Source organism: Colletotrichum jinshuiense, chromosome 1, assembly GCF_051148585.1.
Source record: "Colletotrichum jinshuiense chromosome 1, complete sequence".
In the NCBI taxonomy this organism is placed as follows: Eukaryota; Fungi; Ascomycota; class Sordariomycetes; order Glomerellales; family Glomerellaceae; genus Colletotrichum; species Colletotrichum jinshuiense.
The window spans coordinates 5,788,714-5,815,509 of NC_139302.1; the positions used below are offsets into that span (position 1 = coordinate 5,788,714).

Here is a 26,796-nt window from a genome sequence, read left to right on the forward strand (position 1 = left end):
GGTGTTGCCATGACCGATCTATCAATGGTGTCGGTAGGTCAACCCCTTACCGACCTTCTTTTTCTGTTAGCTGTCGCACGACTGACAAAGCATCCCATAGTATCGTGGTATCCCACTTGAGAGCCTCCATGGCACTGATGGACCAGTTATGATGTTCAACTTCTACTGGTTTCCCAACGCGTTTGGCTGGGAGTGTCCCTCCTGTCCTGCGCACATCCAAAACGGGTGGTACGTCCACCTTGGTGGCGTCTCCTACGTCGGGCCGCGCCGATCGTTCGACCCTGTCGCATATATGCGCCAAGCTGCCCAGGATATGAAGATGCCTACTTCCATATATGATTGCATACCATTCGACGGCAAAATTGGACATGAGAAGTGTAGTAACTACTTCTTTGATGCCCTCCGGGCTACCTATGCGACGAGATATATACTCAAAATTGGCTGGGGACGCTTCATGTGGTACATGCTCTCTTTGTTCTATGGTCTGGCTGCCTTGTGGGGCGAGTTCTGCATCAAGAATTCACCTCATCGCATGAAGTGTTCTTGCCGTTGGCAGTGGCAGAGGATGTTTTGCGCCCAACCGAAAGGAACAAACGAAGAAATCGAAGCTCTCAACGAGCACGCCTGGGACCGCATGCGTCTTTGGGCTTACTCGAAAGCTTTCGTATTCTTCTTGGTTCCGGCTGCCTATGACCTTTGGTGCTCGAGGGAATTTATTAATTACCTGAATACAGTTGAGAAAGAGTTTCCAGGGGGGCAGAGTATGAATGCTAGTTTGGGGCGACCATTTCTCTTTCTGTCGTGGACGAATGTCTTAATGTCTGGTGCTGCTAGTTTTTTGATATACAAGAAATGGCAGTTGACTAGAACTTCCGGGAATTGGGATGAGAGACGGTCGCTTGAGGATTTGCGAGTTTCTGAGACGGAATCATTGGCTGGTCGTGGTGAAGAAGGTGACGATTATCAGTGGGCAGACGGTGAAAACGAAGACGATGTACTACCATCTTCGATAAACAGAATCGACCTGTAGTCAACAAAAATATGACAACATCAATTTTTCTTCCTCTCTGAAACCTCAGAACCAATGTACTAGTAGTAATAGGTTACGCTCAAACAGCACTGCTATTAAACACAAAAGGTTCGTGCCAGTTAATGCAACCCAGACAGAGGTACTGAGGCGGATCAACCATCACTGTTCAGGGATTTTGGAACTTTTATATATATGCACTCATGATCTCAAAGTCAGAGGCTGTTGAAATACCGACAACAAACAAACTCCTTCCCTTAATATTTCCTAGCCTGTTGTATCAAAACTTCACGCGGCTGATTTAGTTCCTTGTGGCTCTTCTACGATCCCAAATACCCTCAACGACATCTCCAAGATGGCCACCCATGGAAAACGCTGCTCTGCAGCTACTGCGTTCGCTGAACATGTCTTTCAACAGCTAGAAGATAACAAGCCGTCCGACGCCCCACCCAACTTTTCTCCTTCTTCGGGAAAGAAGTCGAAGCCTAAGTCGAAGCCGAAGTCGAAGCCTGCTGACCCTGGGCCTGCCCGCAATGCCACTTTTGGCTCCTCGGATGTCCACGCTCGTTTTGCAGATGGTAAGTTGCCTGTTCAACACACTGTACCAAAGGAAAATGGCCGTGTAAAGCAGCTGATTGCTGAATATGAAGCTCGGGGCCGTCATGTGGAAAACTTGACTCAGGAGGTCATTCGGAAACCCCCCAATATTGCCTCTGATGGCCACGTACCTTCCAAAAACCAAGGTTCTGTGTCAGATAATGCTAGGGAATTGAGCGATGGCCAAACTGGAGATGAAAATGATGGTTGGATTAAAATTGTCGATGCGGACCTTGATTAGACGCATCAAAGCTCATCTGACGGTCTGTCAGGTTTTGTGGTCTAAAGAGACCCGCTTGTAAACGGCTGGTGCTGTCTTTGTGCATGTTCTTTTTACCATGATTTGTATCAGTTTCCTTCGCTTTGAATTCAAAGTTCTGCCGTCACATATTTTTGCCTGTGAAATCTATGGAACAATGCTACTTTCTCAATACTGTCATATTTTGACATATAAGTGTTACTTGGTTCTTGACCCACAAGCTTGATTGTTTAGCACAATGTGCTTTGTTCGTGGCAAAGCTTTTTAAAAGAATTCCATCAGCTCTCCGTCATGTTTTTAAGTTCTGAGCCTGAGACTTATTCCTATATGTTCCAATACAAAGAATATACGCATCTGTGCTTTTGAAAGGATCTAAACATTGCAGGTAGCTAAAAGAAAACTCAAAGTCTCTGTTTCAAAGACTCGTAAAGGAACGGCAGCTTATATTCCCACGTGCAATGCGCCCATGAACCAATTTTCACCTCCATCTGTCGTTCGTCTTCTCACTTTCCAAGTGCCGACGGCAACACATCCCACATATACGGCGCGCTTCTTGCTGGATGACTACTTCGCGAATCATGAGACTTGATGATGACGAACATGTTTCCTCCTATCTTTCCCAAGTTTCTGATGAAAGAAATCACCATGACCACCTAATCCCCCCTGTAAACGAACCGGTTTCTCCTGATTCCGGAAATTGGTCAATCATTGAGGATTCGGAGGCCTCATTCGACATCGAATCACAACCGGATGCCTCTACAGCTTGCTCCCGTGGCTCATCAAAGATATCACACGACGGAGAGCATATTCCTGATTCACCCTCAACGAAGAGCAACTATACCAACACACGATCAGAGCAAAGTACCAAAAAGTCCAGCTCTGTAGCCCCCCCACCACAGGAACCCGTCCTAAGTGCTCTAGAGCGTTTCCTGGCCGAAGACTTCAGCGACGGGAAGAGAAAGTATTTGGGGGACGGTGAGAAAGTACACATCATTGGTGCTTCAGGATTCCGGAAAATCCAATCCACCCTCATTGCCTCCTCTCCCTCGGTCGTCAACCAAGTAACCGGCAATCTTCCTGGAGCAGGCATACAGAGGTCCCAAGTCCCAAGCCTAGGATATAACAAACATGGTGAGAAGAACTACCAATACATGATTCGCAGATGGAAAGTTCAAGCGAAATATCGGAACCGTAATATCGAGGCACAGGGTGGCAAGGTTCCTGACCCTTGTTGGCGTTGGTGTGGTTTTCCCGAATGTCAGAGTGATGCTTGCCGATATGCTACCGCAAGCCCCGACTTGGAGACTCGGAAGATTCTGGTGGCCACCGACATCGGTAGAGACTGCGATTTGTTGAAGCAGCTCCTAGAAGCCTTCAAATCCGTCACTTGGACAAAGGATACTTCTCTCGACACACGCCGGAGGCATGGAGATTTCGAACCCCACACGTTTGTTTCGTTCGCCACCTCCCCCCCAATAATGCGAGCCCTGAGCGACTGTCTGCATCTTTTCATTGGCGAGAAAGAAGCTCTGAGAGGGAGTTTATGTTCTGAGTACGACTTACATACTGCTTCTAGGAAATTTGAGGAGTTGACGAGAATTAACAATGTCATTGGGTTGCGAGACCAGCAACAGCTTCACTTTGAGATGAGATTTCATGATTATGACTGGCAATTCCTTCAACCCTCAGAGCTGATTCTTCGGTTCTTGATGCGCGCGGAGGCTTGGAGACGAAGACAAGCCGAGGAGAGCTACCCTTGGAGTTGGAGCCCAGCCAATGTCATCAAGGTGGCCGAGGTCATTCTCAGCACCTATCATCAAGCTTACATCCAGGGGTATATGGTATGGAAGGAAATGCCCCCCAGGGCTCAAAATAGAGCCTGGATGTTATGGTTTGACCGACACCGACCTTGGACGGACTGTAGAATCTCCATCCTTCTTGACCTCGAAGTCTCTGAAATGGAAGCCAAGAAATGGTCTGCTGCTCATGGTGGAGAGGAACACAGCCGGCCTGATGCCCATGTCTACGAGGGTGTTGGACGCTGCCACGCACATTGGTGGCCCAGTCAGCCGAGAGCTCCGGGCGTAGATGAACTTAGGGAACACTGACCTGCAAAAACGAGATGCGTCGAATTATATGGGACACAGCTGGGTTCTTTGTTTCAGCGTGATATGCTTCTGAACGGAATTGGCCAAACTTTACTAGACAGGGCTTCATTTTTATTGACGTTTGTTAGCTACTCGGGATGTGAGGTTTATATGGATTCCTCCACCCGGCACTTGGGTTCATTTTGTGACTGTCCTTGAGAAGTGGCATGTTCTATCGTGTACCTGGGATGCTGGTACGCCAAAAGGCGCCGGCTTTTGTGTTTGTGGCAGGCAGACTCTTTGCCTCCCGTCTTCTTCGTCCATCTTTCGAGTACTACCACAAGATAAGTGAATCAGGCAAACTATTTTTGTAGCGTGCTTAGATACATATATGCGCTGAAATATCTCGGGAATTTCCCCGAACTGTTTTGTTCACTAGGCAGTCTATTCACTTGCGGTTACCGGCGTCACGTCTCACTTGCCTAGAGTTCCGGATGTCCTCTCTTGACTTGGGATCCCACGCGACGCTCAAAACAATAAAATTTCCGGTGCAGTGATATATATCTAACCTCATCTTGACTTCTACTTCTATCTTCCTCCAATCCACAAAGAAATGAGGTTCAGAAGTTGTCTGTAATTTCTCACCACCCACACAAGGGGTGCAACTGGCTATTCATCAGCAATCAGCAGAACAAAAGCAAACCAAACTCACAATGGATCCAAATTCACTTCAGTCACCTACCCACACCTCAGACCTGGGTGAAGAGGATCAGCCACCTTCCTCCTCTCCACCACAAACCACCAGCACCCAGCCCATCGGACTGATCCTTTTTTGTCCTGGCATTTTCCTCATCAACAAAGCCACTGTCATCTTCCCCGCGATTCTTCGCGCCGCTCGCGCCTTCCTTCGCCCTTTTACTTATCTCTTTGCCTTGTTTGCCTTCTTCTTCATCGCCGAATCCGATCTCGAGTGTCGCTTGAGAGACGCCGACATGGCCGCTCAGGGTCTATATGCATCCCCGAAGCGTTCCTTCTTCCCTTCAACCGATCGAAAACACCTCTTGAGCCTTCTCAATGTGTCTGGCTACTCGGTATTGATCCTCTTTCTTGGCCCTTATCTCATCTGGCTTGTCGCTAATCCTCATCCAAGCGAAAGGGAGACCCCAACAAGTTGACAGATGACTGTCGAAAAGGCCTCCGCGAGCTCGACTATTTCCTCTTCCAAGATGGTCTGCCGTCTTATCTCGATCGTGCCGACCGTTACGATCGCATGCCCGGTAATCCCGTCGATCGACTCTTCGCGGCTCTTCCTACTCCTGAGGAGGATGACTGGGGCTTCAAGGACCCAGAAAGCGCCGCCGCTCATGACCGCCGCATCGTCCTCGCCCTCTGGCCTTATGCCAACTCCTCACTCGAGGACATCCTTTCCAAGACGGACGATGCCCACGCCCACGACTACTGGTGGATGACTCGCTTCGCCTTCTCTCTCTGGGAGCGATCCGACCTCTCGATCCGCTGCTCGTTTACCCAGCTTCTCGGCCAGCTCGCCATATCTCAGCTCGTCCCCATCGATCCTAACGCCCGCACTACCACTCCTGGCCACGAGTGCACAGTAACTGATGGATCTGCCCCTTGCCCCGGTGAGGCTTACATTAATAAGCATGCCTGGCTCAGGTACGCTCGCTGGGCTCACCGCGGCAAACGGGACTCCGACGCCGATATCAAGGGCCGGCGGGATCAGGTTTGCGGCAGCAACGTGGAGGACGCGCTCGGTTGCAACAAGTGCACCCACTGCGGCCTCCAACGCGGCAAGGACCGTGACTCTCCCAACAGAAAGTTGCTCTATTGCACGGGTTGCTACGTCAGCTGGTTCCATCACCTCCGGCGCGTGTACTGCTCCGAGGAGTGCCGAAAAGCGGACTGGACAAAGCATTTCTACGACTGCCAGCGCCGCAAGCACTTCTTTCGCGCCGTATTCATCCTCAAAGAGGTTGCGATCAAGTATATGAAGGAAACCTACTCTGGATTTGCTGCCGAATCGGTGGATGTTGAGCTCAAGGGCCCCTGGATGAATAAAATCGACCGTACTGGCGTTCCACGCTCTGCTGTCTCCCCTGCGGCGTATGATGCTGGACACTGGGTCGGTCAGCCAGTCTTCCCTGCTGGCAACAACACGCTCCCGAAGAAGAAACCGAAGGCCGAGTCTCGCAAAATTTTGGCTTGGGACAGCGGCGATAACCTGTATTATCATCTTCAGCACATCATCGACCAGATCATTGGCCGTAAGTCTCTTGGATTATCCCCGGTACCGGTACCGTTCCCCAACAGCTAACATTGGCAGCCCACTGCGACATGATTATCGAGACAAAAGTCTTCATCCGCAACGCCAAAAGTATCGCTGTGCTTTCAAGCGACATCTACCGCGAAGGCTTTCGCATCCAAGTGGCAAAGGGCAAAGACCCCATGTTCTGGCCGCATCCCGTACTCAACTGCCGTCTCAAGGGTTCGAAGCCCGACGACATCTTCATAATCGATCTCCTCGGCGAGAAGTTCGGCTTCGAGGAGCGCATCCTTCCATTTGACGTGTTCATAAAGACCCGTCATGCATCCTGCGTCTCCTCCCGTGTTCTCCGAGACATGCCGCCCCACTGGTCCCCTCGCGGTCAGGAGGGCCTCATTACCTGCCGTGACTTAGTGGCATTCGCCTGGGTCAAGGGCATGAAAGAGTACTTCGCAAAGCACCTGCCCAGGCTCCAGGGCTTATGGCAGGTGGCGAAGCTAAAGGAAGACAAATGGAACGCAAATGCCCGCCTTGTCCTAGCGCTAACGAATTCCATCTTCGAGGATAATGCGAAGAAGATCCGCGACCAGGATGTGCACCGACTCTACCTCGTTCATAATCCCAACCCATACTCTCATGAGTTCGCCATCGGAGTTACCAACGATGCAGACGAATGCGAGCTATACAAGAACATCTGGATGGATCGGCGGACCTACGACGTCGTCGTCAAAAACAAACTGAGCGAGCAGAACCAGATACTGTCCCCTGGCTCGGAGACCCTTCGTCTCGTCGCCCTCTGGGTCGACCGCGTCAAGAAGTATGGCCAGAAGCACCCCTTCAACTCGGTCAAGCTCCTCAGTCCTCAGATGGCGAGGCATCACAACATCTGCGCGACCCACACGCAGGAGGAATACCGCGCAATGGAGAAAGCCTGGCTCACGCACAGCGGCATAGCCAAGGAGGACATCGACAGGTTCTACCGGAAGTGTGACCAGATTTTTGGCAACTTGTTGCAGATAGGACCCGTGACACCGGAGCGGTTCTGCAACTTCATGGTGCCTTTGAGCGCATTCGACGTCGTGAGGTACATGACGAAGGAAGACGCCAAGGCCTTTGTGGCGGTCGGCGCGTTCATAACTACCCCCAGCGCGCGTGAGTTCATCAAGGAGATACAGTCGAGCCTTTTAGACGGTAAGAAGTGAAGTACGATTGGGGCGGGCTTGCTTGCTGGTCACTTTTGTAGACTGCTATGAATGCACCCACTCACCACGTCAATGGAGTGGGATGAATAGGGTATCATTTATGGCTTATGGCCGAGCTCGCGAACACGTTGGACATGGGCGGGATTTCGGGTGCGATGGCCCCGTACATTGGTTGAGATTGGCTTGGTACTAGGATTGGTGTGACATTGTAAGATACCCTCGATGCGTTATGAGAGACGAAATGCCATTCATGTCTTTGCTCTGAGCCTGGAGGATCATCAAATGCTCTTGTGTGATTGGCCAATCAGACTCGACCGCCATGATGGGCGTGCACGGGCCACATGAAATTTGTCCGATGGGCAATTGAAGCTTGGGAGCTCCATCAACTTTTTCCATCGTCAGGTGCACCCCATCACGCCGCAGGACAGACATCTCCTGCTCAGTAGACAAGTATGGGCCCCCCAGATCACTCATCTTCGAGTGCGATGTAGCTGACAACATGCCTTAGAATGCCACCTCGGTTACCACAACAGGCCGCGCGCGCCTTGCGCAGGCTGGCGATCCCCTCCACTCCCATCACACGATACTTTAGCACCTCGACCACGTACCTCGCAGCGCCCGCTGCCGCCTCGAGCCACTCGGCCCTCCGCCTGCCGGCCGACTACGTCCCCGCGACGAAGCCCCCCTCCGCTCGCCCCTCCGAGACGCGCAAGTCCCAGCTCATCCGAACCTACACCTCCCTCCTGCGCACGACGCCCCTGATCCTCTTCTTCCAGCACAGCAACCTCACAGCCGACGAGTGGTCCGCCGTCCGCCGCGAGCTCAATGCCGCGCTAGCCGCCGCCACGCCCGAGGGCTCCAAGGTCGCCGACCGCGACGTGAACCTCCAGGTCCTGCGCACGCGCATGTTCAACGTCGCGCTGAAGCTGGCCGAGTTCTACGACCCCGAGGTCGCCAAGGCCGCCGCCGGCACGCAGACGGGCACCAAGGGCCCCCTGGTCCACGACCTGAGCATGGCCGCGTACGAGGCCATGAAGAACTTCGAGGCCCCCGCCGACTCGGCCTACGCCCAGATCTCGCCGCTCCTCTGCGGCCCGACGGCCGCGCTGGTCTTCCCCGCCGTGTCGCCGGCGCACCTCGCCGCCGCCCTCAAGGTCCTGGCGCCGAGCCCGCCCAACTTCCCGGCGCCCACGCGAAAGAAGAACCCGGGCTACTACGAGCCGCTGTGCCAGAGCGCGCTGCAGAAGCTGCTGCTCGTCGGCGGACGAATCGAGGGCGATGTGTTTGACGTCGAGGGCGTCAAGTGGGTTGGTGGCATCGAAGGCGGCCTTGACGGACTCCGGGCGCAGCTCGTGCATCTGCTCCAGAGCGCCGGTCTGGGTCTTACCACCGCTCTCGAGGGCGGAAGCAAGAGCTTGTGGTTGGCGTTGGAGGGACGCAAGACGCAGCTTGAGGACGAGGCAAAGGGGCCCGAGGGGGAGAAGAAGAGCGAGTAAAGAATGGCGGAGGTGTATGATAGTGCTGTACAAGTCTGTATTATCACGGGATACGGATCTCTACTATAGAGCTTATTTATTCAAGGCATGTATACGGGTTGAAGAGCCGTTGAGGTGACTGCCATCTAGACTTACTTGACCCACGGCCGACGATGTTGGACGTGCGGCATCTATTTCCAGACTGTTGCCTTGGTCCGTTTGCTCTACCTGGCCTGAGAAGTTGCTTATGGTCACGTTTCCTTCCTCTTCACAGCTCATCCCTAGGTTTAAGACTGAGGAGCGTCATGGTAACCAAAACCTCACAAACAGCTTGCAGTCGGCACAAGTTGTCACCCCGGGGGATGCGCGGGCTGTAAGGATTCCCACAAGTTGGTCTCGATACGTGAGCATAATTTCTCTGAGGGAAAGCGGGACAGATTTGTCGAAGCGTTCGACAAGGATGAACCTCGTCAACTCTAATTGTGACACTCAAGCGGTACCAGTTCAGAGCGTTCCCCTACATAGTAGGCGATCGATCGGGTACGTGTTGCTGAAGATCGAACATGAGAGAGCTTCCGGTTCAAGAGTAAGACTACACTTTCTGACCTACCATACCATATTATGTAAACCAATGGGCAACTGGGCCATCCGTAACTGTGTAGCCAACTCGGAGCGAAGGTGTTACTGCTGAAGGGTGGCCCCCAGACCTGGCTGCGCCGGCGAAATGCGGGGCGGGAGCCACTAACGTGAGCGCTGCGGGTGACCTGCATGAACGCGCCGTCGGTCCGGAAAAAGACCCCTAATCAAGCTTGGGGCGCCCCAGGCGCTGTTCCTGCGGTACCTTTTACGCAGTACCCGGGCGATGCCATTGCTTGCGCGTTTCTGAGCTGTCAACGACCAGCTGACGTACCTCCATTTGTCCTTCGGCCTCGACTCAACACCTCTTCTCCCCCGAGAAGCTCACCATTTGTATCGGTAGCACAATTAACCAAGCTGTCACGATCCGTCGAACTCGCGACACTCATTCCGTTTTACCCAGCACCAACTTGCCGAACGACACGAAACTGTCCAGAGGGACTCCATCGCCGCCATGGACTTTGCTCCCTACCAGTCCTCCCCGCCCGAGCGCGAACGAGTTCTCTCCCCTCCCCTCGGCTCACCCCGCGCCTCGAACGACATCCGAAGACCGTTTTCGCCGTACGGCCAACCGTCGCCGCCGCCTCTGCAGCACCCGCAACCCCAGCGTGGATGGCAACCGAATCTGCCCGGGTCCTATCCCACGGCGGATGCGCACCGGGAGGGCGTGAGCGAGTTCGACACGAGCCTGGGCATTAGGCTGGACTACGAGGCTGCTTTGGCATACTTGGCTCTTCCGCCACTGGGCGCGATACTGCTGTTAATTGGGGAGCGAAACAGTGACTATGTGAGGTACGTAGGAGTTGCATCACTGAGGGACGTTGGGAAACGCGCGGGCTCCGGGCGTCGGCAAGACGGCGCTGTTCCAGACAATGTCTCCCACGATCCCCCGCATTGCCTAGTATGAATGGCCCAGACCGCTGACACAGAGGCAGGTTTCATGCATGGCAGTCGGCACTGCTTTTCACAGCCGTCATGATCTTCCACTTGGTGTTCCTTTCGTGGTCCAGGTTCTTGAGCTGGTTCTTCTTCATCGGGGACGTGTTTGTGATTATCTGGTTGGCGCTAAAGGCATACCAAGACGCAGACACACTGGACAGGTATGTTGGGCTAGGAATGGACCCGTTGCTAGGGGCGCCCACTGACAGAATACAGATTCGAGGTTCCGATTATTGGATCGGTAGCCAGCCGGATTCTCGACGATGAATGATTTGATGATGAGAGGCTCGAGCGTTATGCTGTAAGATGACAGAGGCGTGCATGGCTTAATGATTGTGGTGCACATCATATACCCTTTTAATCGGTCCGAGAAATGAGAGGCATCTCTGGTCTGGCTATTGTCTTCTGTCTCGTTAGATAGGCCAGGTTGTCTTTGGTAGAAATGACAGAGAAACGATTGTAGAAGCTTCGTTTCGCAGCCTTGTGCAGAACGGCTTAATTGAGTTATCAGAATCCCATCAGAACCGCTGAAAGACGGCGAAACAACCGGCTCATGAGTGACTGGTTTCCCCGTGGTTCGCTGCTCGCAGTATTAGGGCACAGTGTGGCGGGCTGTCCATCTCGGAGATCGGCACTGTAGCCGGATCCGGTCGGACTTTCCTCCTAGCGCTCTCCCGGCCTGGCCACCCACCGGGCGCACAGGGCACCACCAGGCTGATTACGCGCGACTGTTGCTTGCCTTGAGGTCCAGCTCGAGCCTCACTACCCGTACCTCGTCTACGCAGCTCCGAAGCTGTCCCTTTCCGCTTCATCACAACCCACGACGAAAACCGGCACCCACCCATACCATCGCCATCCCGCCCCCACACATTGACGAAAGAAACGACGAATTGTATCCTTGTCGATTATTTCCCTTTAATACCCTCCAGTCTCACACCCCGCCACCATGTCGACCCTTGAAGAGCTCGACGACCTCGATCGTCAGGACAAGAACGACAAGAGAGACGAGGGCGACAAGGACAAGGGCAACAAGAAGTCGTCCGGCGATGCCGACGCCGACATGAAGGATGCGGAGGAGGAGGAGGACGTCCTCGACGACGAGATTCTGAACCTCAGCACCCAGGACATCCAAACCCGCAAACGGCTCCTCGAGAACGACTCCAGAATCATGCGCAGCGAGCTGCAACGGCTGACGCACGAGAAGGCCACTATGGGGGAGAAGATCAAGGAGAACCTCGACAAGATCGCGAACAACCGGTATGCCCCTCCATCCGGCCAGTGATGACGAAATGAGTGACTGACTGCTCCACCTGCCAGGCAATTACCCTACCTTGTCGGCAACGTCGTCGAACTTCTCGACCTTGACCCCACTGCCGAATCGTTGGAGGAGGGTGCCAACATCGATCTGGACGCTACCCGCGTGGGCAAGTCCGCAGTCATCAAGACATCTACGAGACAAACCATCTTCCTCCCACTGATCGGTTTGGTCGACCCCACGACTCTGAAGCCTGGCGACCTCATCGGTGTCAACAAGGACTCGTACCTCATCCTGGACACTCTTCCCGCCGAATATGACAGCAGAGTCAAGGCCATGGAGGTTGATGAGAAGCCGACGGAGAAGTACACAGATGTTGGTGGTCTGGACAAGCAGATCGAGGAGCTGGTCGAGGCCATTGTCTGGCCCATGAAGGAGGCGGAGCGTTTCAAGAAGATTGGCATCAAGGCGCCGAAGGGTATGTTTTTGTATGATGATTTGCCAGAGCGAGGTACTGACCATCCACAGGTGCTCTGATGTACGGCCCACCAGGAACCGGAAAGACGCTTCTGGCTCGAGCCTGTGCAGCACAAACCGACGCCACCTTCCTCAAGCTTGCTGGTCCCCAGCTGGTGCAGATGTTCATAGGTGACGGTGCCAAGCTTGTGCGTGACTGCTTCGCTCTCGCCAAGGAAAAGGCCCCCGCGATCATCTTTATCGACGAGTTGGACGCCGTCGGCACGAAGCGTTTCGACAGCGAGAAGAGCGGTGACAGAGAAGTGCAGCGAACTATGCTTGAGCTTCTGAACCAGCTTGACGGTTTTGCCTCGGACGACCGCATCAAGGTGTTGGCCGCCACGAACAGAGTTGATGTGTTGGATCCCGCCCTGCTCCGTTCAGGTCGTCTCGACCGAAAGATCGAGTTCCCCCTGCCAAACGAGGAGGCCCGAGCCCAGATTCTCAAGATCCACTCTCGCAAGATGAAGGTCGACCCCGCCGTCAACTGGGGTGAGTTGGCCCGCAGTACGGACGAGTTTGGTGGTGCCATGCTCAAGGCCGTCTGCGTGGAGGCTGGTATGATTGCGCTGCGGATGGGCAAGAACAAGATTAGCCACGAGCACTACGTTGACGCCATTGCCGAAGTGCAGGCGAAGAAGAAGGACGTAAGTGCTACGCCTGCCAGTCTTTGGTGTTTACATGTGCTGACTCATTCCAGACGGTCAACTTCTACGCTTAATCCATTCAGGTGTCGGGTGATGCCGCTGGGTATCCGGGGTTATTGCTTCTGGCGGGAATGGGAATGCATAGAGGACTCGAATGCGATAGACAACATTGTACGATTACCACGGACATTCAAGCGGCCCTATAGGAATGGAAGGCGGGGTTGGCGAGATCCTAACAAACGACCTCGATGTGTGATGCATATCAACTCTTCCCGGGTGCAAGTTGTGATTTCCATGTCTGGATGCAGAAGCGAGGCCTCCTGCCAAGTGGCAACTTGCATGAAGGCAAACAAACAGGCTTCATTCTCTCCATATGTTGCGCAAGCGGATGGTAAGGTGCCTCTGAAGATGATAACAGATTTCAAAGATCAGCGCTTGAGGCGCAAGGTGAAAACGACACGCACGTTTAGTACCTCAATTTAACGAGGCGATCGGCGAGCTGTCAGGCACTCTCTTAGGATGCCGGCATTCCGCGCTGCAGCAGATGAGACCTTGCCGAGCTGAAGACGATCATATGTGGGAAGCCAGAGTAGACCGATCTAACTAACACTCGCAGGGTTTGCACAAATGCATCCCAAGAGGCAGAAATCGAGCCGTTACGTACCTACCATTCATCCCCGTCCCGATGTACAGCCTGTGTAAAACTCCAACTTTGGATGAACGGCAACTAACACGCCTTAATGATAAGGGAAAGAGGATGATGGCGGCCAAGGGGCCGGGCGTCACTCTGAGCTGTACACACTATATTATGTGGCGTTGTATAACCTTTTGGCTCCCCGGCCGTTCCTGAAGTATCAAATGGCGGCGCTTAGGATGTGACCTTTGATAATTGGAACCGTGGAACCTTGATTCGGACGGTTGATCCCTGCTTGTTTTGGGGTCGCTTCGAGGCGATTCCAAGGACAAGGGGCCTCAACGTGGAAGTCATGCCCACTAGCGCCTCGTGTGTGGCTTTCTCTCCTGCTCGGCTTACTCTCATGGCTTCCTCTTGGGTGTCGAGACGATTGGTAAATCGGTGACGAGGAATTGCTGTGAAGGGACGTTGATGAAAGACGGCCTGCGGATGACATCGGGCGACCTGTAGCGGGGGGGCGAGTGTTGTCCTGCCTCGATATGCACATTCATGTCCAGAAATGTCGTATGCAGGCTCGCTCAGCATGGGACGGGAATCCCTTTTTTCCTTTTCGAGTGTCAAAGTCTCATGTTGATGGCAGCAAGTTGAGGCTGACATATTGACGTTACCTACCGTTACCGAGAGTTCGGACCACACAGGCCAGGGCAAGCGATGACGCGATTGCGGCGGCCACCCTTAAGCAGAGTAAGAAGCTTACCTTTTTTTTCCCCCTTCCTTTTTTTAAATTAAAAAAATTCTCCCCCCTTCTGCGGCTGGTCCTCACGTGGTTCTCATGCAGATGCGACGTTAAAGCCCCTACAGTCGAGACATCTCGGCCCCCGATCTATCTCGAGTACACTGGCGGCGGCCCATTCGCGGCCGGCCCCATCTGACCCCCGCCCGTCCTACTTTCCGACTTCACGGCAGCGAGTGGCTGGAGATATGCCGTGGCTAATTTCCCCGAGCAGATCGTCATAATCATGCATGTCCTCGCAACGCAGCTGAGAAAGAGATGAACGTTCCAATCGCGTCTACTGCATGTCATCTAATTCCTATTCTCAACATCCCCTCCCCGCGTCTTACACGGAAGGGCCGCCGATGGTCAAAAGAATCGTCGCCATCGTTTTCTTTACTTCTATTCTTAGCAACCGCGTATGCTAAACACGTAAACGGCGGTGATGGGCAAATCATCGCCAGCTGTCCAAGGGACAGTGCAGCAGTGCAAGCAGAGCAAGCCCGCATCGTGGCGTCGCCGATCTTCTTCGAAAGGGCCGCCCAGCCACAACTTCAATGCCGTTGGACACGAAGAGGGGATCGTCGGCCAGCTCGGTTGTCACCGAGTTTCCTCCCCCAATGGCCAGGGTTTAACGAAAAGACACTGGGTATGACGCCTCGTTTCCTTGTCAGCCCTTCCAGAAGACCTGTCATGGAGGGCAGACCTCTACTAGGAACGGGGAGGGGGGGGAATGAATGGGCTGCCGGCATTTAAGATGCAGGGGAACGGCACATATACCCCCGCTTTCCTCCTGCGCCGTCGCCTCCGTAGCCGCGGACCAACGACTTGTCGAGGCGGGTTTGGATGTGTGTCTTTCTGCTCGAATTGGCTGTTTTGTTTGGTTCATGACTGTTTGGCTGGGGCCTGGGGGGTTTTTTTTTTTACGTCCCCGGTTTATCTGCGTGTGACAGGTCAAGACTGCATCATTGTCACCCCGAAGTCAGTCCTGGGGGGCTTGCTCTGCCATGACGGCAACTCGGCTGCGGCGTCGAGACGCAGGACAACCAGAGAGTCGTCGCGCGCACGTTTTGACCCAAGCCAAGAGTTCCCTTTCCTTTCCACCCCCCGGGCCCTCCCCCCTGGCTGATTGAGGCACATGGAAAATACCCGATGCCATTTTGCCACTGCAACCCCAGGATGCGGGCGACGATCGGTGTTGGGCAATGTGAATGCGTAGCTCGCTTATTCATGTGCCTCCCAGGGTTGTTTCTCTTCCGAGTGTTCGATTTCTGCCTACCCCCCCAAAAATCCTGTTCTGGCGGGGAACCGGCGATGGGATTCTGAGAGAGCTCTGGTACCGAGTTCTGGGAATGGCCCGAACTTGGCCACTTTTGGAACGAGGACGGCGCGGTGCCTGACGTATTGCGAGTTTCCCCTCCCGTCTCCAAACCTGAAGCTGGGAGAGCAGGGGGTAGGGAGTCCGTTTCTGGGTTTGGTCGACTGAGTGTATGGTACGGCCGGGTCGGCCGAATTTTACAGCCATGCCTAGATTGGGCCAGTGCATTGCTGTTCTTTTCTGTTCTGGAACGGAGATGGATAGTGGAAGGGCTGGGCGCCTCTTGTCACGGCTTGTCATGGCTTGTCATGGCTTGTCTTGTCTTGCCGGGCCGTAGAGAACGAGAGGTTGACATCGCATAGGGCTTCTGCCACTGTCGTCAGCCCAATTTGCGCCCCCTCATGCCCTCTCGACCAAACAGCGTCGAGAACTGGTACCGATATCTTGTCACCTGTCATGATCTGTCCGAGGACCAGGACTTGTCCGATAGGATGTCGTCAGGAGGGCCTGCGTCGCGTCGCACAGCGGGCCGGCTGATGTTGCTGGTGATCAGCTCAGGCGGCCCTTTTCATGAGACATTGGCTTTGAGGAAATCTGCGTGGAGGGGAAAGCCAAGACAGGCGGTGGCTTTCCTGATCGTGCCCCGTTGTCTGGAGGAGTTCAGACCCATTGACAATACACGCCCACGCAACGCGCAGGTCTGCATTGGCTCAGTGTCAGACTAGTGTTCGGACAATTCTAACCTCGAATCATGATGGGTGGTGTGAGGGGAATGCTAGTTTGTGCCTGAGTTCGGTCACCCCGACCCTCCCACCTCACATTGCCCCCAAGGCTATGTTGACGACGGTGTCGATCCTTCCTCACCAAGGCCGGGGGGTTGTTTGTCTATCCATCCCTGTCCGGCGGTATCTAGTCGACGACCTGCCATCAGCATTCCTCCTATGAATTCATCTCGCTCACCTCTGTCCGGACGCTAACACTGGCTCCCCCCTTTCTTCGTTGGTGTGTGGGCGACGATGGCCTATGATGCCGAAGAAGTCGGTTGTTTGCTTGCCAGCCTCGCGGCTAAGCGGCCTCGAGCCGGTACGAGCTGTTTTGTGTGGCAACCATGGGAAGTGGCATTGTAGATTCAGGTACCGATTCCGATTAGAATATTTCAAGTTTCTACGTGACGGCATGGGTGGGATGGCTTGGGACTGGGCGCGGCTGACCCCTGAGCTCCTCAGGTTATCGAGGCCCGTTGAACACGAGATCGACAAAGCTGCCCTCGTCACTCCACGGTTGCGGGGGGGTATATCTGGTCACATCTAGGCCGCCCGGTTCTATCACGATGTCACCCTGACCAAGGATTTTTGTGGAGGGGATAAAGGTGGATGTGAGGCGTCGCGAGAGGGCGTATTGTTCTCGAGGCAAGCGAGGCCGCCGGGCTGGCAAGAACATCGTCATGGACACGGGAGGCCTGTGACGACGACCAAGACAACGTCGCTTTCTAGGACGAGTCTGCTGAGTCTGGACATCTATATAAGGGGCGCATCTCAGCGCCGATACTCTGCTCTCCTATTCCCCTCCTCATCAGCTCATCATTACCAACAACAACAGAGCATCAGTCTTTCAAGCTTCACCATCATCTTTCACACTCCATCACTATTCCAACAACCGACAACTCAACAACTTAACCTCCCTCCCGTACAAGTCATCAAGATGCAGTACTCCATCGTCATCGCCGCCCTCTTCGCCGGCGTCGCTCTCTCGGCCCCCCTCGAGGAGCGCCAGGCCGTCTACGTCCCTTGCTCCGGGCTCTACGCCACCTCGCAGTGCTGCGCGACGGACGTCCTCGGCGTCGCGGACCTCGACTGCGGCAACCCTCCCGAGCCGCCTACCACGCCCGACGAGTTCAGCTCCATCTGCTCCGCCATTGGACAGCGTGCGCGATGCTGCGTCTTGCCCATTGTAAGCCTTCCCATTCCTTGCGTATATATGTATCACGACGGGTTTGCTAACGGAAGAATGATACAGCTTGACCAGGGCATCCTCTGCAACACCCCCACCGGCGTTGTTGACTAAGAGCTTGCTTGTCAATGTGGGATTGGCCGTTCAGAGCCGTTGGGAAGACGTCGGGTTCCAGCTCGGGGCCCGGCTTCGGGGTCCGGCTTCGAGGCCGTAGTGATTTTGAGGATGTAAAATGTACACTTTATTCGATTATGCGGGCAACATTTGGCACATTTTTGTATGGAACGAGTGCGGTCCAGGAGCGGAGCGGTTTGGAGTCACAACGGCGGGAAGGGGCTGGGATCTGGGCTGTATCGCGGCTTGTACAAAACCTAATCTAGTTGGAACAAAGCTTTCTTAAAATGCAGCCCGGAGTTCTTGATGGGTTCATGTTATGCAATGGCATGCAAAGGTGGTTCGTGGCGTCGCCGCCTAGTCCGAGCTATAAGCAGAACCACATGCCGTGTCAGGGACTCTAATCGCGACTTAAACTTTTGGAAAACGGACCATTCGGCTCTTATGACGAAACACGTACACGTGTGGCTCTATGCCAGCATCGATATCAGTCATGCCGCGCCGTCCGGCATTGCGGTATAGCGCATGCTTCTGGGAAGTATGGTTTACAAGACAGAACCGAGTGGTACGCCTATCGTCTTTCCTTGGCCCCCTTATTCCGAGTTTTCTAAAGAACACAGCACAGGAGAGTATGCATTAGAAGCAGCCTGGAAACAGCACCCGGTTCCAGTCCACCTTTGCTCTCTGGCTGGCCTGATCCTTGGCCCCGTCGCTCAACTGCTCCTGAGAAACGATCATCTTGGCCGGCTTGCAAGGAGCTGGGGTTGGTTAATGACGAATGATGGACTGGTCTGGACCCCTTTCGGCTTGGGCTGGGGCCATGCCTGGGGGGTGAGGACTGTACTGGGCCGTCTCGGTGAAAGCATGTGAGTCTGAGGTCTGGAAAGTGCACTGACCGGGCAGCTGGCAGCAATCCACAGGTGTACCTTACCCCACAATCCCGGCCCCATCCGTCCCATCAAAAAGCCAGGCCAAGGATCGCGATGGCGGGCCGGTGGCGGTGCGGAGAGTGGCTGATTTTTTTCCTCTTCAAATGGACGAGTTAGATCAGAATGACATCACCGGAGCATTTGGTCCTGGCGCCACAGTGAGACAGAGCTCTCGCAGCTTCCCGCGAGCTAAGAATGACGCACGAACCACGGAAGGGAAGGAGGGGTGGTGGTACCGTCTGTCTGTGATGGACGGTGCTGAAGCTGGCGGGGGAAAGAGCTTTACCCATTATTTGAGAGTTCTGAAGCTATTTGGCCGGTGTGTGATTTGTATTATCGTCCCCCTCGCTCTACCCAAACAATTTAACCATCAAACGTCTGATAGCATAAACTGCTCTTCTGTCTCCCCCATATTTCTCATCTAGCCATAGTTTCACCGCCCAGGCTCAAAACTGACCTGCAACCTTAATATTCAGCACTATGCACGTCGTGGCCGGGTACGTACCGCAACCTGCCGCGTCGGTAACAAAGTCGCCCACTGACAGGGGGAAGCTACGTCATGCACGGAAGAAATGAGCTCGTTGGAGCTCTGTGAATGGCTGCGTCTTGAGCTTCCGCATCGCCTTTTCAGCAGATCATCGCAGCATATGGCCTACCCTGGCCCGTGTCATTGCATTGAATTGACGTGACCAGCCGCAAAGCTTTGCCATAGTTGCCCCAGCCAGCTACGGTTGCCTGCCCCCCCCTAGCCGCCTTTTGTAGTAGTGATTTTTATGTATGTCTCTGCTGCTAGTGCCGCCGGCCACAGATGGTAAAGCGGGAGGAGGACAAAGTAGCTCTAGGTGCGATCTGATGAGGGAGCACCTCGTCACCCCCAGGGTAGAGGACAGAGAACCAAGCACCCAAGCACCTTCCTACCTCCCACCCGCCCTGAGCTTCGACAAGTTGGGAAGGTACAACTGGCCGGTATTTTGTGCAGGTTAGTTATTGTAGGTACGTACGTGGTAGGTAAGTCTGAGCAGACCAGGCAAGAGGCAAGAGGCAAAGTACGCATGTACCTACCTTACGTGCGAACAACCAAGGCCAGCTGCCAGATACATCAAATGCAGCCACAATTTCCCACAAACGCACACTCCCAGTGACGTGATGGATTCCTGACGTGAGTTGGATCATCCTTGGGCAACCGCTTCTCCCTGTCCTCAACCCTCTTTTTGTCCCGCACCTGGTCGTCAAGGCGCCAACACAACAAAACCCACCTGCCTGCCCCCTTGGTAACCTCGTCCCCAAAAACCTCCCCTTCTGCCTCCTTCTCCTCACATCAACAACGTGGTTTTCTTCTACTCAGCTCTTCCTAGCCTTTGTTTTCGTGATACCCCCTTCCTGGCTCTCCATTGGAAGACTGACTACAAACCACCACCATGCGTTTCTTCCCCGCCGTCCTGACGGCTTTGGCCGCCCAGGGCGCCATCGCGAACACTTGGTTCTCCAAGGCCGGTATGACATCACCCTTTGGAGCTTATGTTAAACCGTGTACTGACCGCATCTTCCCCGTAGCCTACAACAAGTGGCACGAGACGGAGCTTGAGCGTTGGCTCTCCGACCATGATGTCCCCTACCCTACCCCCGCCGACCGCAAGGATCTCGAGAAACTCATTGAGAACAACTGGAACGACTATGTCGTCTCTCCCTACAACTCGTGGGATACCGACCGTCTTCAGAAGTACCTGAAGGCCAAGGGACATGAGACCGAGGGCGCCGCCAAGGCAAACAAGGAGTCTTTGGTCTCCCAAGTTCAGAGCTCTTGGTACGAGACGGGTGACCAGGCTCAGAATGCCTATCTCAACGTCAAGGATTGGATCTTGGATAGCTGGACTGATAGCCAGCTCAAGGCCTTCTGCGACAAGCACGGAATTCCTGGTACTTCCACACTGCCCAAGCTTCTGAGCTTTTCCCGCTGACATCTTTAGTTCCCCAACCCCGCACTCGTGATAGCATCCTCCAAAAGGCTCGCGCCAGCTACGAGACTGTTGCCCAGAAGGCTGGCGAGACCGCCTCCTACCCTGGCAATTGGCTGTACGAGACCTGGTCCGGTATGTTCACAATCTGCTGCCTACCCATTATTACAGCGACTAATGACATGCAGAGTCCGATCTCAAGGAATGGCTTGACACCCACGGCTTCCCCGCCCCCCAGGTCACTGGCGTAAGGAACCCCGACGCTTTTGTTTTGGAAACTGTGCTAACCGTCTTCCAGCGTGACAAGCTGATCGCATCTGTTCGTCGTAACTCTCGCCTCGCCTCCCTCAAGGCCCAAGAGCAGGCTGCCAGTGCATCCGCCAGCGCCCAAAAGGCCTACGCCACCTTGACCGACATGGTCATCGATGCTTGGAGTGACTCCCAGCTCAAAGAGTTCGCCGACAAGAATGGAATTCCTGGTGAGTTTAGTCTCTTTAAACCCAAAGACTATCGCTAATTTCAAGCAGTTCCCCAAGGTACCAAGACCAACGAGCTCAAGGCTCTGATCCGCAAGCACCGCGCCGACTTCCTCAATGACAACGTCTCCGGCAAGGCTGCCAGCGCCTTCGGTGCTGCCACCTCCAACGTCAACCAGGCTGCTGCCCAGGCTACCGACAGTGTCTCCAACGCCGCTTCGGACGCCTTCAACGCGGCTGTTGGTACTTGGTCTGAGAGCCGTCTCAAGGGCTACCTTGACTCTCGTGGCGTCCCGGTCCCTCAGGGATCCAAGACTGATGAGCTCCGCGCCCTTGTCCGTAAGCACCAGCATAAGGCTGCTAGCGGCTGGAGTGCCTGGACCTTTGATGACTACACCACCGAGAACCTCAAGAAGTATCTCTCTTCTAGCAGTGACGCTGCTGCCAAGAAGGCTGCCGAGAAGAAGGATGCCACCCGCGATGAGCTCTTTAGCGCTGCTCAGTCTGCCTACAGCTCTGCCTCCTCCGCCGGTGGCTCATCGTACGCTTCAGTGACCAGCTATCTGTCTCAAGCCACCGACTCTGCCAAGTCCAGTGCCTTTGATACTTGGAGCGAGAGTGAGCTCAAGTCCTACCTTGACAGCTACGGCGTCCCCGTGCCCCAGGGTTCCACCGTCGACGAGCTGCGTGCCTACGCTCGCAAGCAGTACACGTACTTCAAGTACGGTACTTCGACCCCTTCCGAAACTCTCTTCGCTAAGATCGCAGAGAATGCTAAGGGCACCTGGAACTGGGTTGCTAACCAGGTTGGTCTTGGTGCCGATGCGGCCCAGAAGAAGGCTGCTCAGACGAAGCAGAAGGCCGAGGAGGCCAAGAAGCAGGAGTTGTAAATACCCACACTCACGCTTCCAGCTAATACCTATCTCGCACGATGGCGAGGATTGTGAAGGTGGCTTTGTATAAGCTATCGACTTATGACGGATGACAAAATTTGGGTTTTCCGCTTGCTTTAACGACAACTTTGCATTTGTAATTGGCATTGGTTGGAGGTGATTTACCTTCATGACCCAGGGGGTAGTGCCGGCATCAGAAGTTTCGGTTGCCCTTTCTGCTATTTTGGGCCACGACTGTACACTATTCGACTATGAATGAGAATCATGAGATATTCATACTGATTTAGTGCTCTTGTTGTTGCCACCCAACTGGTGAATGATTTCCTTTGTGCATCGTTTGAAGACGTGAACAAGTTTAGACCTAATGAGTATTAGTTTCTCATGTGAAGTTATAAGTATGGTATCGATATTACAAATTCTCGACTGAGCGTTGGCAATGGAAATACGTGTTATGGTTTGGTCCAAAAATAACAGCTTCTCCATACAAGGCGCCAACGACACTCGGCCGCTTAGTCGGTTCTTTACGGAAGGGTGATCCGCCACTGCCGGCCCATGAATCCTGACGGAAATCCTTCCCCTGGGTTCTGTGCTCAAAACTCAACTTTTAATTTCAATATAATAACCCGCATGCCACCTCAGATGGAGGGCCATCTGCGCTAGTTAAGTTATTTTGGGTCTCATCTCATGGCATCGTTACTCTAGGATATCCCATGCATTTCCTCTGAATCTCACCCTCTCCCCCCTTTTTTTCAACCTCAACCACAACCCCAACGAACAAACGAATCGCAGCTGGCCTCGTGCTTTCGCCTCGCCCCCTCCAGAAGGCTGGATCCTCTTATTCTCATCTCGAAAGGACGCCCCTGACGGATCCCTGCAGGCTGGGCTTGGGGTCGAACACGACATCGCTGATGCCCGTCTCCTCGCCGGTTCCCTTGTCCAACCACCGCGCCAGCAGGTCGTTGCTCTCCTTGGGCTTGACATTCTCGTCGCGGGTGCCCACTGTGATGTGCGCAATGTCGTTCACGCACGTCCACTGGCCCGTCTCGTCGATCAGGCGCACGACGATGGCCATGACGCGGTCGTCAAAGACCACCTAAAAGGGGGGTTAGTTTAGCTGGTTGTCATGTGTGCGGTGGTGCTCGGGATGGGATACTCACCCGCTCCAGCTCGACGCTGCACTCTCCGAGCGGTTTGGCGCTGGCCGGGTCCTGGGTCCCGGCCTCCTTCTCGGCCTCGGCATGGAGGGCGGTGTATCTCGACCACAGCTCCGGGTGCTCCTTGGAGCTGGCGCGGTGCATCAGAGTGACGTGGAACTTGGGCTGCACGCGCCGGGTCTGGCAGAGCTGCTTGTAGAACCTGGAGACGGACGCATCCGTCTTGTTGAAGGCCCCGTCCAGAACGCCGCGTATCTCCTGCGCAGGAACTTCGACGGACATGTACTCGAGGGGCTTCTTCTTCTTCTTGGCGGGCTGCTGGGCCTGGTTCTGCCTGTCCTTGCGGGGGCCGCGGTCGGGGATGTTGTGCTTGAACTCGGGCTTGTACTCAATGAAAGCCGACTGGATGGCCTGGTCGAGGCGCTCGGCCGGGGGCACCTCGGTGACGAGGTTGGGGTACATCTTGTGGAGCTCCGTGATGACCTTTTCGAGGTTCTCGCGACTGCCGGCCGTGGGGTCGAGCTGGATGACGTTGTCGAACCCGTCGTCGGGGGGCGAGAAGGCGGAGATGGGCTCGAACCTGCTGACGAAGCCCTCCATGACGCCGAGGAATTTCTCGGCATCGGTCGCCGCGTGGATCGTCTGGTGGTTGTCGCCACGGGCGAGCACTCTCTCCTGGGTAATGCGTCGGACCTCGTCAACGTTGGCGTCGTCGTGGTGGAAGTGGAGGGCGACGAGGCGGGCCGAACGGTGCTGCACCTTGACGTCGGTGAGGATCTGCTTCCGCTCGTGCTTCTGGGCGTTGTTACGGTCGGCGAAGACCACGGGGTGCTCCTTGAGGAGATCGAGCACGGCCTTGGTGAACCGGGGGGGTCGTCCCTTGCCCGAGATGTTGTCGTTCTGGACGTGACCCCACTGGAAGAGGTGCGTCAGGGCCACAGCGATGGTCGTCTTTCCGCAGCCGATGGTCGCGATGGGCACCAGAATGACGTCCCCGGAGACGTCGCTGTCCACATTGGACGGCTCCAGGAGCTCGAGGTTAGCGGCGTCGGAGCCCTTCATGTTCTTGAAGGCGAGGAAGTCGTTACGGAGGCCGATGATGCCGTGGTTCTGCTGGTAGAGCTTTCCGAGGCTCTTGTCGGCCTGGAGGCGCCTGCGGGCGTATAGGAGGTACTCTTCGGTGATCTTGACGTGCTTCTTGTACCTAGGCGGCTTGCCGACAATCATGGCCTTGGTGCACTCCCGCCACTGGCGGTACATGAGGTAGGGCTCCTCAAACTTGTACTTGAAGAACCAGTCGCGGTAGGGGACCGAGTCGGGGCTGTGGCTTTCCTTGCAGCGAATGACGAAGCCTTCAACGTCACGGCCGCCGTGCGCGCCGGTCTCTGCCGCCTCCTCCAGGAAAGCCTTGACTTCGTTGACGTCCTCCATGATAATCAGGCCCACCTGCTTGAAGCCCCATGTCTCGCCGAAGCTCTGGACCAGGGCGCTGGGATATGTCACGAAATCAGGCAGGTTCAGGTTGATGCCGTGGATGTACAGGCCGGCCTTGTCCGGGCCATACTCGAGGATGTGCTCCTCAAAGGAGTCGTCGCAGAGCTCGGCCACGGCGGTGGCATTGCGATCCCGCAGTTCCCGGGCTAGATCCTCCTTTGTCTTACCCAGGGCGGCGAGCTGCTTCTCGATCATGCGCTCTCCGGCAATGGCGTGGCTGAGGTCGGCGTCGGTCCGCTCTCCCGTCGAGTGCTTGCTGCAGACCAGCAACGTACCATCCTCCAGGCCGGAAATGAAGATGATGCAGCCGTTCTCCTTGAGGGTGAGTTCGTAGGGCCCCTTTGTCTGCTTGAGGATGTTCTCCCACTTAGTCTCTTGGACCTCGCCGACGTTGAAGAACTTGTCGTAGCCGCGCACCACAATCTCGGGCTCATTGTGGCGGTTTTTTGTTGTGAAGAGGCCTCGGGCGTATGTGGGCAACCCCTGCTTCTTGTAATCCCATTCCTGCATCTTCCAGGAGTCCACGGCGATACCGTCCTGGGAGCCCTTGACCTTGAAGGTCGTCTTCTTGCACGCGAACCCGCTGCTCTTGGCCTTGCTGAACCTTCCAGCGCGGTCTAGCGCGTGCACCATGGTGGAAACCTCCTGTACATCCTGGGGGACATGTGGCACCTTGGGCAACTCGGCCTGGGCCGTAGTGGCGGCAATCGTCGCCATGTTTGTGGAAAAGGGTTTTGTAAAAGTGAGGGGGGGTGGTCTAGAAGCGAAGAAAAGAGCCCTGCGGGCAATGAACATAAAGACAATAAGAGATGGTCTTGTCTGTCTGTCCCTGTCTTAAAGACTGTATGTGTGGTGATGATATATCTCACTTGAATTCTGACCCGAGGAGAGAGTGAGGTGAGACGGAGGTTCTTTAGTTTTTGTAGGAAGAAAAAAGGACTGAGCCCAACTTGAGAAGGGAACGAACAGACCGCACAAGCAGGGAGGTGAGTCACTTCACTGGTCCCGTTGAGAGAGATGAAGCTCCAGCTTATTTGAAGCGGCCTCAGTTAACTAGGTGTGGCTTAACTTTGGGAGAGAAAGAGAGTCCTCAAAAAAGAGCAGTCACACCGGGGGGGCTAAACCAGGGGAAATGGCGTGGTGGTTTGTGCTGCCTTCCTGCTTGGGTGAGATTAGATAACTGCAGGTTTGGTGCCTTGCGCTTTCCAGATCTGGAGGGCTGGATGAGCCTCGGAAAGTGGCGTTGTCTGCGGGCTTGGGGGCACTGAGGGGCACAGCCCAGGGTTCCAAAGGGCCTCCCAACCCACTAGGAGCTGAGGAAATCCGCCGCCGTCCAGGGTAGGCGGTGAGGTGGGTTTGGAGGGGTTGTGCGTCACACCGGGAGCTCCCCGCAGTGGCAGAAAAATTCCCGCTGGCATCGCCCACTGACAATTTCGAGAGTAAACACACGGCTGCGCCACGCTAAAATTTGGCCTCAAATCTTATACGATCCGTCCACAAATCGAACCAATACGAGATATCTAGCCCCCTTGTTCATTCGAATACCAAAGTCCCAACGATGGCTTCCAACCCGTACCTCCTGGCTGCCGACAACCCTGCGGCTCTGCTCACCCTCCTCCGCGAGAACCCCACCATCGCCTCCAGCCAGGACGAGCATGGCTACTCCCTGGTCCACGCCGCTGCGAGCTACAACCACCTCGACCTCCTCCGTGCCCTTGTCCGCGAGTTCAACGTCAATGTCGACCTGAGGGATGAAGATGACGAGACGGCCCTGTTCGTCGTCGAGACCGTCGACGCCGCGAAGTGTCTCGTTGAGGAGCTTGGCGCCGACATCAATGCCAAGGGCGCCGACGGCATCACGGCCAGCCAAAAGATTGAGGGCGAGGCCGACTACCCCGAAGTCGCCGAGTATCTCAACGGTCTCGAGTCGCAAAAGGCGGCCACCACCGCCGCCGAGTTGCCGCCCGTCCCCGAAGGTCTCGCCGTGACGGTCGGCACCATGGACCAGGATGATGAGATACCCGAGGAGGTCGACCCTGAGTTCAAGCGCCGGATAGAGGAGCTGGCCGAGAGGGAGGATTTCCACACCGACGAGGGCCAGGCCGAGCTGCGTCGCCTCATCGAGGACGCCATCCTTGGCCAGGACCTGGGTGAGGAGCGCAGTGTGCGTCAGAAGCAGGGTTAAG

At 55.0% G+C, this 26,796-nt stretch overlaps 9 protein-coding genes across 9 annotated transcripts; 8 read left to right on the forward strand and 1 right to left on the reverse strand.

Annotated features, from left to right (window-relative positions):
- Window positions 1–9: 9 nt before the first annotated feature.
- EsH8_I_001504 (uncharacterized protein) lies at window positions 10–1,030 on the forward strand (the record flags this gene model as incomplete). Its single annotated transcript, XM_083268917.1, has 2 exons — window positions 10–33; window positions 101–1,030. 2 exons carry the CDS (start codon window positions 10–12, stop codon window positions 1,028–1,030), a joined length of 954 nt encoding a protein of 317 aa, XP_083119355.1.
- A 3,653-nt stretch (window positions 1,031–4,683) lies between these two features.
- EsH8_I_001505 (zinc finger MYND domain-containing protein) lies at window positions 4,684–7,453 on the forward strand (the record flags this gene model as incomplete). Its single annotated transcript, XM_083268918.1, has 3 exons — window positions 4,684–5,061; window positions 5,121–6,252; window positions 6,312–7,453. The coding sequence occupies 3 exons, from the start codon at window positions 4,684–4,686 to the stop codon at window positions 7,451–7,453; spliced, it is 2,652 nt and encodes an 883-aa protein (XP_083119356.1).
- A 509-nt stretch (window positions 7,454–7,962) lies between these two features.
- Window positions 7,963–8,949, forward strand: EsH8_I_001506 (mitochondrial 54S ribosomal protein uL10m; the record flags this gene model as incomplete). Its single annotated transcript, XM_083268919.1, has 1 exon — window positions 7,963–8,949. The coding sequence occupies one exon, from the start codon at window positions 7,963–7,965 to the stop codon at window positions 8,947–8,949; it is 987 nt and encodes a 328-aa protein (XP_083119357.1).
- A 1,069-nt stretch (window positions 8,950–10,018) lies between these two features.
- Window positions 10,019–10,774, forward strand: EsH8_I_001507 (DUF4870 domain-containing protein; the record flags this gene model as incomplete). Its single annotated transcript, XM_083268920.1, has 3 exons — window positions 10,019–10,356; window positions 10,500–10,664; window positions 10,720–10,774. 3 exons carry the CDS (start codon window positions 10,019–10,021, stop codon window positions 10,772–10,774), a joined length of 558 nt encoding a protein of 185 aa, XP_083119358.1.
- A 675-nt stretch (window positions 10,775–11,449) lies between these two features.
- On the forward strand, window positions 11,450–12,995 carry EsH8_I_001508 (uncharacterized protein; the record flags this gene model as incomplete). Its single annotated transcript, XM_083268921.1, has 4 exons — window positions 11,450–11,760; window positions 11,821–12,236; window positions 12,287–12,921; window positions 12,975–12,995. The coding sequence occupies 4 exons, from the start codon at window positions 11,450–11,452 to the stop codon at window positions 12,993–12,995; spliced, it is 1,383 nt and encodes a 460-aa protein (XP_083119359.1).
- A 4,351-nt stretch (window positions 12,996–17,346) lies between these two features.
- On the forward strand, window positions 17,347–17,709 carry EsH8_I_001509 (Cerato-ulmin hydrophobin family; the record flags this gene model as incomplete). Its single annotated transcript, XM_083268922.1, has 2 exons — window positions 17,347–17,595; window positions 17,662–17,709. The coding sequence occupies 2 exons, from the start codon at window positions 17,347–17,349 to the stop codon at window positions 17,707–17,709; spliced, it is 297 nt and encodes a 98-aa protein (XP_083119360.1).
- Window positions 17,710–20,056: 2,347 nt separating this feature from the next.
- EsH8_I_001510 (Ish1 domain-containing protein) lies at window positions 20,057–21,959 on the forward strand (the record flags this gene model as incomplete). Its single annotated transcript, XM_083268923.1, has 6 exons — window positions 20,057–20,132; window positions 20,193–20,555; window positions 20,606–20,728; window positions 20,782–20,840; window positions 20,892–21,072; window positions 21,121–21,959. 6 exons carry the CDS (start codon window positions 20,057–20,059, stop codon window positions 21,957–21,959), a joined length of 1,641 nt encoding a protein of 546 aa, XP_083119361.1.
- Window positions 21,960–22,803: 844 nt separating this feature from the next.
- Window positions 22,804–25,327, reverse strand: EsH8_I_001511 (tRNA ligase; the record flags this gene model as incomplete). The annotated part of the gene is made up of 2 exons (XM_083268924.1): window positions 22,804–23,055; window positions 23,120–25,327. The coding sequence occupies 2 exons, from the start codon at window positions 25,325–25,327 to the stop codon at window positions 22,804–22,806; spliced, it is 2,460 nt and encodes an 819-aa protein (XP_083119362.1).
- Window positions 25,328–26,168: 841 nt separating this feature from the next.
- EsH8_I_001512 (uncharacterized protein) lies at window positions 26,169–26,795 on the forward strand (the record flags this gene model as incomplete). Its single annotated transcript, XM_083268925.1, has 1 exon — window positions 26,169–26,795. One exon carries the CDS (start codon window positions 26,169–26,171, stop codon window positions 26,793–26,795), a length of 627 nt encoding a protein of 208 aa, XP_083119363.1.
- Between the last annotated feature and the right edge of the window lies 1 nt (window position 26,796).